General features: G+C 33.4%; 1 protein-coding gene across 1 annotated transcript in view; it reads right to left on the bottom strand.

Annotated features, from left to right (window-relative positions):
- LOC119837883 (homeobox protein BarH-like 1b) overlaps window positions 1-12,309 on the bottom strand; it is a 43,409-nt gene extending 31,100 nt beyond the window's left edge. The window contains exon 1 of the mRNA XM_038363667.1: window positions 11,732-12,309. Coding sequence (XP_038219595.1) covers window positions 11,732-12,248 — 517 coding nt within the window. The 5' untranslated portion in view covers window positions 12,249-12,309. The remainder of the gene's footprint in view (window positions 1-11,731) is intronic.
- Window positions 12,310-12,623: the final 314 nt, after the last annotated feature.

The raw sequence follows: 12,623 nt of genomic DNA on the forward strand, positions 1-12,623 counted from the left end.
ATCTTATCGCAGGTGCATTACAAAATTCATGATTAAGGCACATAATTTATTCTTAAACACATTTATATACGACCATAGAGAATTTTATAACGATTGTTTTAATCTAACAATTTAAAATTTTAGCAATATGAGATTCACATTCCGAATTTGAATCTATGGGCTTCAAATCTGTAATTGCAGTCATGGGGCTCCGTCAAACCGATAGGAATCCCATACATGTGTGGAAATAGAGGTTTTTCAAACCGGTTCGCCCGCCGCGCCGCCGGTGGTCGCAGTCGGAACTAATTTGGGCCATTAGCTCGATTAATGCTTGTCTTGTGAACACTTTAGCACAAATGGATGTTTTAAATGTTGAATTCAAAGGTGATTTTATAAATTGCGCTTTGAGGTACCTGTGTTAGGAGATTGGTTTAATTGGATGTGTATTGGCGTGTTGTATAGAATAATACGATTAAGATATATGCTAAGGAAAATTCCCGAATCAATAACTGACAATTGTGAATATAATAATAATCTTATATCGCAAAAATATTTTAAAATACCTAATGTAAAGCTTAATCGACATTTTATTTCGCCTACGGTATGTAAGGGGAGAAAAAAAAATTTAATAAATGGTAACACAAAATTTCTTCCTCTTAAAAAAATGTCCACTAGCAATCACATTTCTAAAATTCAAATCTATACAAAGTATTTGTATAGACGACGTCGCACACGTTATTATTAGTACGGCTAACAAAACGCCATTAATACGACATTCAATCACAACCAGCCCCTGTAAGTTTAATTAAGAACTCAATTATTGCAGAACACTCTTTTCTTTGTTGTAAGAGCGTTTCATACGCGTTGCGTGGAAACGCACGTGAACTTTGTAAAAGGGAACATTAATACGTATTTGGTAGTCTGAGTATTCCCTATTTAGTTTAAATAGTGTCAGGTTTTTATTAATTAAGCATAACTAGCGAATCATAAATATATCCAAAATATATATATATATATATATCTAAAAAGACATTGAACTTTGTAATTGTTCATATTTATTGTTTTTTATTAATTTTGGCCAATGTTTTCACATAAATTGTTACGAAGTACTTAATCAGAATTTAGAAATGCGACGGCATATATGATTTATGCGTTTAAATTCATACAAAATACCATTTTTAAGTTGAATTCGCGTCTCAATTCTAATTGCAGTTAGCTCATAAATCAAACCAACAATCTAATGTTTGGCACAACAAGAGCCTACTCAAGCTAAAATTAGCATAGAAAACGCGTCCGTTGTGAAGTTATTCTTAGCCGAGTCGATTAGTCAAGTCGAGATTAGAACATCGACTATGCAACCGGCGACCGGTGGCTGCGTATTGTATCCAGCAAATCGACAGTTTATTGCACTGTAAACTATTTATAGCTATTTGCGGTTAATAATTTAATGTACATAGGGAATATATAACGTGGAAATAACTTAATATTGAGTGACTGTTTTGTAGAGACCATGAGGATCATAATATGTGGATTGATAGATGTATCTACCTACCTTTCCTACATATTTGTGTTAAAATTCAAAAAGCCACCGGCATTATAACGTTCTGTCGGCCATCTTGAATTTGAAGTTTGTTGTATAATAGTTTATGATTCAATCCCTTTTATTTGATACCCATATCTGAGGAGGTGTGAATAAATATTTGTCCGACATTTTGCGGTGGGCGCCACCTTTGACCTACCTACAATGTCAAGTAAACAACTTCAAAAATTTCTCACTTATAAGGCATTTTAATGCTATAAAACTTAAAATTAAACTTCAAAATAACTTATAATAATAAAATAAATTTAATGAATAGGTAAGAGCTTCTAGAACCTGTAAAATTTACTCCACTAATATTACCATATTTATAGTGATTCGAATTTTCATCAAAATTACCTATTCCGAAAGCGAAATCACAAAGCTTACAATTACTAAGTATTATATATGTATAATTACGATACAACAGCGATTGACTAAAACTCTCAAATCAAAAGATAATTTCTTTAGTCTGAGCCTACACCATGCTCATCTCATAACATTCGCTAGGACAAACACCAAACAATCTGAAGAAAATAACATAATTTAGTTATAACATTGCAAAAGGACGCACATTGTCATCTGTGGTTGTATTTGTACAAACATTTTGTATTGCGTTAACCACATTCAATTTGAGGGGAGGAACCATTTTAACATTTGACTGGGTCTTTGGGTCGACACTATTTGGGCGAGTTTTAGTTTAAGTTGATAATTGAGTATAATATTTGTATATATACTTTATATATTTGTATACAGTAACATTACGGAAATAATTAACTTAGCTTTATAAAGGATACTCATAAAACTACTAAATCGATTGTGAAAGTTACTGGTAGGTACAAGTTATAACAAAAGTTATGTAGGTACCTACACACATGTCACAAAATCTATTTAAATGAATATACAGGTAATATTAATAAACGAAATCGCAAAAAATGATGTATTAAGTATAGATAAAATAGATAACTACAAGACTACCAGACAAAATAAATAAAAATTAGCAGAGTGCCACACTATTCGTATTTCCTTTAAGACACAAGTTATTTATCAAGAAAATTTTAAATAAATAATCGTAGGTAGGCTATATAATATTTTTAAGTGCAAACATAATATTAAAACTAAAAGCCTGAGTTTTCCACGTCCCGTTTCTAATCGTCGAGTTACTTATCGCATCTGTCACCGTCCGCCATTGTTCTATATTCTAATCGACCAATCAGGACGCAGCGTTCGAGCGGGGTGACGCATTTATACAAACATAATTCAATTAACTGCTTGCAATGTTTTGCTTTCTTATCAATAGTTTTACGTGTGACAAATTGTAGCTAATAGATTGTTTTATCAGCTCTTAATAATTCGATGGAACGTTTCTAATTGGACCGTTGTAGGTAATGCTAATCGTTTATGACTTGTTGTTATTGTGTGTATGGAATATTGTGGTTTCATATTTTTTTAGTTTTTGGTTTACATATTTATACAATGTTATTTGGTTGGTATACTTAGTACCAACCGCATGTAAAGCGGTATTTTAAACGAGCGATGAAATATTAAACAACAGATATAGGAACAGTGCTTTCATAAAAATTCACAGTTGGTATTGTATGATGTTATTTAAATACTAATGTCTCATATATAAACTTTAGAAGTTTGCATTGAAATAAATACCAATTTGAATTGAACGCAATGACAATTAATACCTAAAATGATATGTAAATTCTAAATATAAGGTCCACTTACAATTTTTCATCTGCATTGCTTAGTAACATTTATAACATTCTATTATTGATTAAAACGTAGTAATAAATTGTATATAGGACATGACAATTGCCCTTTGTACGCCCACCACAAATTGACGTATAAAAAGTCGATAAACCGAGTTCAATTGAAACAGCTTTTGTACGATTCAAAACTCGCTTCTTTATTAAAAGCTATTTTTTAAACAATCGTATCAATAAGACAATTCGAGAAGCAATATTTGGAACAGTGAACCTTATTGTGCAGAAGTGGAAATGATGTCACGGAAGTTTAATACTTATGTCTTCGTAAAACGGCGGCGTTTTGTTTAAAAAAGTTGAGTGTTAAATGAATGAATTGCGCGTATTGATGTACAAGTCGTGATGTAGGTTGAATGGGATGCGCAATTTTTCGGAAATGAAGATTCTTTTGATTAGCTCTGTGGTTTCGTATGGAACATTTATTTCGTATGTTTGTCGATTGTACGCACATGCCGTTTTTGTAGTCGGTGTGAAGAACCTTGCAGAAACAATTATTCAATTTTAATTGGAGTAATTTGGTTTGAAAGTGGAATATTTACTTTTCGAATTTTGACAATTGTTACCTTCGTGTAGGTGTCATGTTTTGACATATGACATTTAATTGTGGTCAATGAGGAAAGTTCTCATGAAAATATTGTTGTCCTCGTTGGTTATTTATAAATTAAATAAGACATATAAATGATATAGTTTGGTTGATTCTCCATTTTCATACATTATAACTACATACTTGTGTTTCACTGAATACTAAAATTTAGTTCATTTTGAATGAAAGACGATATCTGAACTAATCCGACCCTTTATTCCGAGTTTGACAAAACCACCGAACCAACAAAAAATCACATTAAACGTGTCTAAAACACAAGAAAAAACAAAAAACGAAACTAATTCTCGAACACCTGACGACCACACATCGATTATAATATTACTAAAACACATAATTATATAAAAGTCGGCGCGCCAAAGGAATCAATCGATTAACTTATCTAAATCAATATCAGGGGAATTCAATATTTTAAAGGTGTTACTCGTATGACCGTTGTAACCACTACTGTTTACAGATGTTTTGTATTGATGAAATAGTAATGGAATTTTTTAATAAGCGTGTAAATAAATTTATTTAGGATATTATAAAGAGAAAATATAGTATTTTCTTGTGTTTGATTTTACGCGAATATTATACATTTAGAAATTAAATACTTTTTAACGGATATTACGCGATTTATTCATTATATTATTTACCCGACGTTTCAAACACTTTACAGCGAGCGTGGTCACGGGTAGACAGTCTCCCCATTCCTTAAAGTCTTTAATTTCTAAGAGAAAATATGTATATTGATTAGTTGGATACGTGAATAAAAGCGTAAGGTTTGTAGTATAATTAGTTAATCTCTCATATACGCTGCAACTAGACTAGACTAGATGAAATCGCATCTTTTTTTCCTTAAAAATGTTGTGTTCTTAAGATGATATATTCGAACATACAAATTGTTGGCTATTGGCTTAAAAAAAGTCACTTGTAATTTAAATGAATTAATTTTAAAATACCTATACCTTTGCTTACTAAAATACTACATAATTTACCACAAACTATCCTAAAAGTTACGACATTCGGTCCGACACAACCCACGACACGACAATCGCATCGCATAATCGAAAGCCCAAATATTCCCAGAGCCTCCAAGGGTCCCGTCGGTTTATTTACAAAAAGGCCTGTAATTCGGCGCTCGGGGTGTCCTAATGTAGGGTTATTAAATAATGACTCGCTGCCGACGGTTAAAGGACGTTCAATCAATTCTGCCGCGTGTTTTAGCGTTTGAAAATATAGTTTTGTTTCGTTGTAAAAGTTTATATAAAGCTTTTTGAGGATGTAGGTACGGTAAGATTGAAAATGCATGATTTCCGTGAATTTTTATATAGTGAAAGACAAATGAATATGAATAGTTATGAGAGGAAATTATAAGGTACAGGTAAGTACAAATTTAAATCAGAATAATGTACCTACTTACTACTATTAGGAATTTCTTTCTCTATTACACATATAATGAAAGCAGCACGCCATTGCATTTAAGCAATAATATAGAAAATTATAACATCTGTGCCAAAAAAGAATTAAATACTACACGATTCTTGGAATAAAGTATAATTATCTACGTATTGATCATTGATGAAACATTAAAACAAAACTTACAAATTACAATTTGATGTTTGGAGATGGCATTAGATTAGTCGAAAGTGGCAGCACATTTCGTCGAATGACTTGTAATAACCTTTATTACAGATGGAATCGAGATAGGACACAATGGAGGTGTCCGAAAAATATAATTAAATTAATTCCTGCATCTGCCTCGCTCAAACTTCATACGATAGAAAGAGATAGATGTGCACCTTGCTGGGTAGGACAGAGGTTAGAAAGATGACAATTTAATATACCGTTACATAATTGACTTTAATAAAAAACAATAATTCACGAGGGGTATACATTTTAAGCCCTTTTTTCGGATACAAACTAATTTTCATATACTTTTGTCCATATTAGGTAGATTCAACTGCAAAGTTGTAGTTGGATCTTCTACATCTATGGGTAAGTTGTAAAGAATAAAATAAACTGTACACATAGAATCTATATATAGGTAACATCCAATTAATATTTTCAATTACTCACATCCCCTTTCCCCATGTATTCTCGATTAAATGGAACGATTCAAAATCAATTAGTCAGCGATTTCATTCTATCTTGTATTACTGTAAAAGCGCCCTGTACGCGCATAATGGCGGGAGCTTTTTGCCGCCACTTTTTGTTTTTTTTTTATAAGGGCAATAGAAACGTGCCGGTTCTGACACCTTTTGCGGACCCCACAGGAGGTTGTATAGGGATAATTTGTGGGGTAATAAAATATAATAATCCCGAACAGTGGTTGTGCATTGGCATTAGAATGGGCAGTCAATGAAGCCTTTTTATAGTGACTAATGGATGTTCGTTTTAATTATTGATCAATATACTTTATATTTCTAATATTGTTTTTTTTTGCTCATAGCTAATATTTTATGTTATAACAAATATAATGTTATTAAATCATTATAAAACATTACTTTTTAAAATCTGTGACACCGTGCATTCTTTATGAAATTGCCTCAAAATTATAATAAATGATTGAACAATTTTATAAAAAAACGCCTTTGTGATAGATGCTTTATAAAACTATTATAATATCTCAATCAAAGCTAAATAGCACGTACAACAATGTGGCTATATAGTTATCAAACTCGTGACATTATACCTAATTATTATTCAGATTACATCGCATAACTATTCTTAATGTCATAGTCAACTATACGCTTATATTTTACACAAGGCCATAGATTATGCTTATAATTAGGCAGCATTGTACAGATAAAATAGCGAAGAATTATTATAAGACTAAAGCGCGATACTATCATCATTTTAAAAAAGCTGTCAAGCAATTCCCGCGCTGTCAAATGTCATATTTATTTTATTTTTTACTAAGGAAATAAGCGTACCCGCCAGTATGCCTACTTAATCGTCATAGATAACATAAAATACAAAGACGTGTTGTGTTTATGGAAATGACGATTTCATCCACCTAACATCCGTGTTACATTTATCTAATGTGCACCATAATGATATAGATGTTCCGAACAATAATCATTAATGCCCCGCGGTGGGGGTAAAAAACATTTCCGTTTAGGAAAACGAGAAATTACTTCCTTAATCAACTTCTCTTGTGTCAATGACAAATGACTGTAATATTTTTATGTATGTTAATCTAGTTTTATATTCCGTGCAAAGAATATGTTAAGGTGCTAAATGCTAATCTATTTAAAGTTATAAGCGAGGGGTTACCTATGTATTATTGCATAATGGTGCGGTACATAGCATAACGCATTTAAAAAAACGGGAGATATACATTAGTATTACTTTGAGGGTAGGTACCGACTATATTTGTGTACTAAGCTATTAACATTAACTTATGTTAGCAACAATAATGTGTTAGTAACTTAAAAATATTGCTTTCATAAAACAACTTGAATGTGACAGAATTCATAATTTCACACCTAACTGTTTATCTTCTTAATTTAAACTATGTACAATGAAGACATTTCAAAACACCGGCTCAGATAACACACGGTGTGCGTGTCACTTTTCAAATCGCGCCTTTCTGACGTTTCGTTCAAATTTCGAATGCTCTTTGTTAATAGCTATGATATCTTCTTTTGTAGCGTTAACAATGGCGTTTTTTGCAAAGTCCGTATAAATTGCGCTCATATAGTCATTTTTTCACAAAAGGCACGAATGAATGACTGCGTGTAACTCTTGGGGTCTTTAAGAGCTCATTGATTTCCTCTGTTATTTTATTAAGTGGTTAATTTTTATAAATGCCTCTATAGATTGAGAAGCAGTAATTTTAAATAGGCGCGGTTTAAGTTGCACGTCATTTCGGTTTAATTTTTCGGTTACACCACTTTATAATTTGTGCCTTGTACCTTGTATAGTGTGCAAAAATGTGTATTATAATTTTTGGTCAACTTTTACGCATATCATTCTACCACAGACTTTAAAACGCATATAATGAAAGCACTTAATCGTGTGTACGCAGACTTATGAAATATGATTATTCCAAACCAACACAGTAATTGCCAAAATCATCGATGACAATTTAAAAAAAAACACGATCGAATAATGACAGAGCGCGTGTGCCGCTCGCAGATGCGCCATTCAGACATCTTTCAATTACGAAAGCCGCTCTGTAATCATAAAATAATCACCTATTCCGACATAAAGCAGGTCGATATTACCCATGTTAGCATATCTCTTTGTATTCGGCCAATGAGTGCTATCAAACCAATACAATGGCGAAAACGCGCGCGTCGTGTGCGTCTTTATGGAATTACGTTCCAAATTTGAAATTGCATTGTTTATTATGGAGAATAAAATACAAAATATACAATAGAATACAAATTATGGAACAAAATTTTGTCTGATAAGAATATGATGGTTGTTCTATTGCAATTTTCAAATAAAACTCTACAAGTAATCTTCAAAAGGCAAATAATCTAAAAATAATTCGTATTTCAAAATTTAAACCATCTATACTTATGTTGTATTGCTAGTTTTTCACCCGAGACAGTAAAAGGCATTTCCATGGGAATGAGATGTTTTACTGCGGTAAAAAGAAGCCCATACATATCACACTGCAAACTTTAATCAAGTCACACAAATCATAGGTATTGTACCGTGAAATAAAGACAAACAAACAAACTCATAATCGCATTTATAATTTTACTAACGATAGTGACACTTTAAAGACAAATTAAACAGAATCCTGTATCTTCTATGTACCGAGATGTCTAGTTTCTAAGTCAAAACGTACAGGTGTCATCAAATATATATTATCGATCTAACAACTTCAATTGGCCACTTGTGCTAATGAGTTCGCAATGATTATATCCAAGATTTGCCTTTTACTTGTCGTTTCAACGATTATATGACGATTGGCAGTGAATTAAAGATGCATTATATCGTTAGTGTAATCTCGCAGGGCTAACAGTTGCAAAGGTTTGGTTTAACAGTTATCATCTAAAGTCTTTTTTATAACATAGTCGCTTGATGGTAAGCGCTACCGCCGTGAACCTCTACAAATAGAGGTGTAAGGTCGTTTGCAGACCGTACGTTCCTACAAATGGATTGCCGACGATGAGTTATGGGATAAAGAAGGGATTGACGTGGATAATAAGGGAAAGGGCTGGGAAGTGTAAAGGATATGGGCTTCGAAACACATTTGCATTGGCATGCTATTTCGCGTCGATCGAAAGAAAATTGTACAGATATTCTACTTCTACTAATATTATAAATGCGAATGTTTGTAAGGATGCGTGTGTGTTTGTTACTCTTTCACGCAATAACTATTGAATTGCAATGAAATTTGCTACGTAGACAGCTGGACAACTATAACAACACATAGGCAATTTTTTATCCCGATTTTCCTACGGGATCCGGATACAGACTTACGCGGGTGAAACCGCGGGGCGCAGCTAGTAAATATTATTAATGAGTATTCTCTATTCGTTGATTACGTTGTGTATTTTTTAAATTGATCACACTAGAATATTTTAATTTTACGGGAATGAATTCACGGTTGAAGTATTAACCGGGGTACCTAGTTTTTTACGTTAAATTATATATCACATAAGGGTTGAGAATATCCCATGGCTTTTTGTATTTATTGGCTTGTGTACAGTAGGTAAATGTTAATACGTTATAAAATATATTTGTTATTTATTATGAATTATGACGAATAAGACTCAATAATTATGTAAAAATATGACTTTTTCTATAGAACTAATTTATTATCCCGTTTCATGTACTATATGTACTGATATCAAGAAATTAGTATAATTCTACCAGCAATTTATTATTTACTGATTTTAAAACGAAATGTCAAAAAATCAAAATATAAAACAGGAAAGATTTTCGAAACGAATCTAGAATCTACCATCGTTTTGGTAATGTTGCAATTGATTGAAAATAATTTAGGAATTAGGGCAGATTATTATTGCATACTTTCTTCTATTATTGTACAGTATGGGTAATAGAACAGATAACAATACTTTATATACTGTAATAGTTATTCTACAAACGGTATTTATAAAACTTCCTTATCCATATCAATATAAACAATGAACCAAATATTTACGTGAAAACATTAAAGCGAAATAAAGCAACAGTACCTACTTCAGATATTATATTATATGTTTTATATATTAGAGTAATTTAGAAAAAAAGGGACGATAAAACGTTTATTACCGTTCATTTTTTATTATTTTTGAGCAGAAATGTTTTTATTCATTGATTAATTAATTATTTAAAGATGAAATAATTGATACAAAGGTAGATAAAACGACTTTATTATAACTTCTACATAAGTACCTTAGTGCTATCAAACATTTAATCAGTTTTTATTATAGAAGTAATGAAAGTTTTATATTAAGTATTGAAATTGTTTATTGTAATTAATATTCCTAGAGCAATTATAATTCAATGTAAATTGAATTAAGCGTTTATAGCTGTACTAGCTGTAACCCGCGGCGTCACTCGCGTAAAAAGTATCGAGACTATAATCTATATCTGTACCAAAATATGTAATGTAAAGTATTATAAAATATACTGATACGATAAGCTGCGTAAAAATAACAAACATCCATACATCCATCCATACCATATCTAGTGGAATGAGATCCGCCTTCGTTTTTGGGAACTCCGAGGTAAAATAAAACCTCAATCTAGAAATTTAGAAATCTAGAAGAGTTCCACAGCCAATCTGTGGAATTCTACCATGAACCATGGTTCATTAATTGGTTTGCAACAACACACAGGTTTAACTAATACATTACAGATTATCATGTTAGTATTCAGTAATAATATAAATCGTAATTTATGAAGTATATAAAATATATACCACATAACATACTTTGAAGTGAAATGCATTGTTCTAGTATTGTTTACGATGAAAGAGTTGATTCAACTTTGAACTACACTTAAGATATATCTGCCTATACTTAATTATTTATTCTAAATATTTATTAATAAAATAACTAGCTGCGCCCCGCGGTGTCACCCGCGTAAGTCCGTATCCCGTAGGAATATCAGGATGAAAGTTGCCTATATGTTATTCCAGATGTCCAGCTATCTATGTACCAAATTTCATTGCAATCGGTTCAGTAGTTTTTGCGTGAAAGAGCAACAAACACAGTAACACACACATCCTTACAAACTTTCGCATTTATAATGTTAGTAGGATAGGATAGTAAGACTAGTAGGATTAGTAGGATAGGATAGTAGCACAGTAGAAAGTAGAATTAGTAGGATTAGTAGGATAGGATAGTATCGATACGTTATAAGTTCTATGAAGGATATATATTGGAAATTCAAAATATTTTTCTTCCTTTTTATTACAACAGTTTTTATGCTTCTAATAAGAATCGACATATTAACATTTATGTAAATAAAAAATATTTTGTATTTCTCTTTGATTTGTCTCATAGGTCATTGTCATCATCTACTCATGACATATGAGTAGACGATGTTAAAGACCTTGCGTTGGCGGTAGTCCAGCCAATTTATTTCTCATTTACTTAGTAGTAGTGATTGAAATGTTTAAATAGTAATTAAATAATCTAATAACGTTCTCTATCATCTCCTGTGTCTTATGTTTCTGTTATCGTAAATGTTTATTATTATTTACTAGTATAGATAATAATATAAGCACGCAGGTCCCGAATATACTGATTTGCGTAGATTATAACGCCGGTTTTAAAGCTAATAAATTATTTTTACAGGGTCTTAATACAATTTGATGTTATTTGAAAAAGTCATACATAGACTTACCTCCATTGTCAGCATTATTGGCTTCAAAGGTTTTACTGGTCATGTGGAACAGCGCGTCCAACGGCGTGTGAGGTGCGGTCCCTTGCGGCGCCCGTCTCGGCTCCGAACAACAGTCTGACGCTGATGAAGACCTTTCAGACGCTGAATCACAGCACTCCGCTGGAGCCATCTCTCTCGGCCTCAGTAAACCTAACGCGGCGAGCCTCCAGCGCTCCCCGTCCAGCAGAGCGGCTCCTGCCAAGCGCTGCAACCGCTGCAATCTCTCAAAACCCGACGCATCCCACGGCCGTACAATACGCGGAGGCGTTCGCGGACTATGAGACAGAATGTCCAGTATGGAAAAACTCTTCACTCCTTCACCACGACGCTCCTCAACGGGCTCCGAAGCCATCTTCAATCGTTTCAACGGTCTGAAGTAATCTTGCGGCGATGGCGATCGCGAGGGCGCCGGCGACGGTCGCCCAACGCTGATGTCGTCTTCGGAACAGCTATGCCCTGACATCGACTCCTCCTCCATAGTTCAATTCACATCCATCACACAACAGTCACAAATGGTACGAGCGAGCACAGTTGACGGATCGACGCGCCTCGATCAACTGACGTAGAGTGTGACAGGCGAGTCCGGGCGGCGGGCGGAGGCGTGGTGAGATTAGCATCCGCCAATGGGAGCGTGCTTCATTATTGCGGGCGCTTTCCCATTGGCCAGTTTTTGTACGTTCGAACGCAGGGCCGTAACGCATGGCGCTCCAATAAAAGTTTTTAATCGGGTGGGATTGGGGGGAAAGATGTGGTGATTAATTTAGTCCAGGCCGGGGCGCGTTTAATTACCGGGATGAAGACGCGCTCTAACTACGACTCCATTATTTAGCGCCGATAAGACTGACGTTTGTCA

Source organism: Zerene cesonia, chromosome 29 (assembly GCF_012273895.1).
Source record: "Zerene cesonia ecotype Mississippi chromosome 29, Zerene_cesonia_1.1, whole genome shotgun sequence".
Lineage (NCBI taxonomy): Eukaryota > Metazoa > Arthropoda > Insecta > Lepidoptera > Pieridae > Zerene > Zerene cesonia.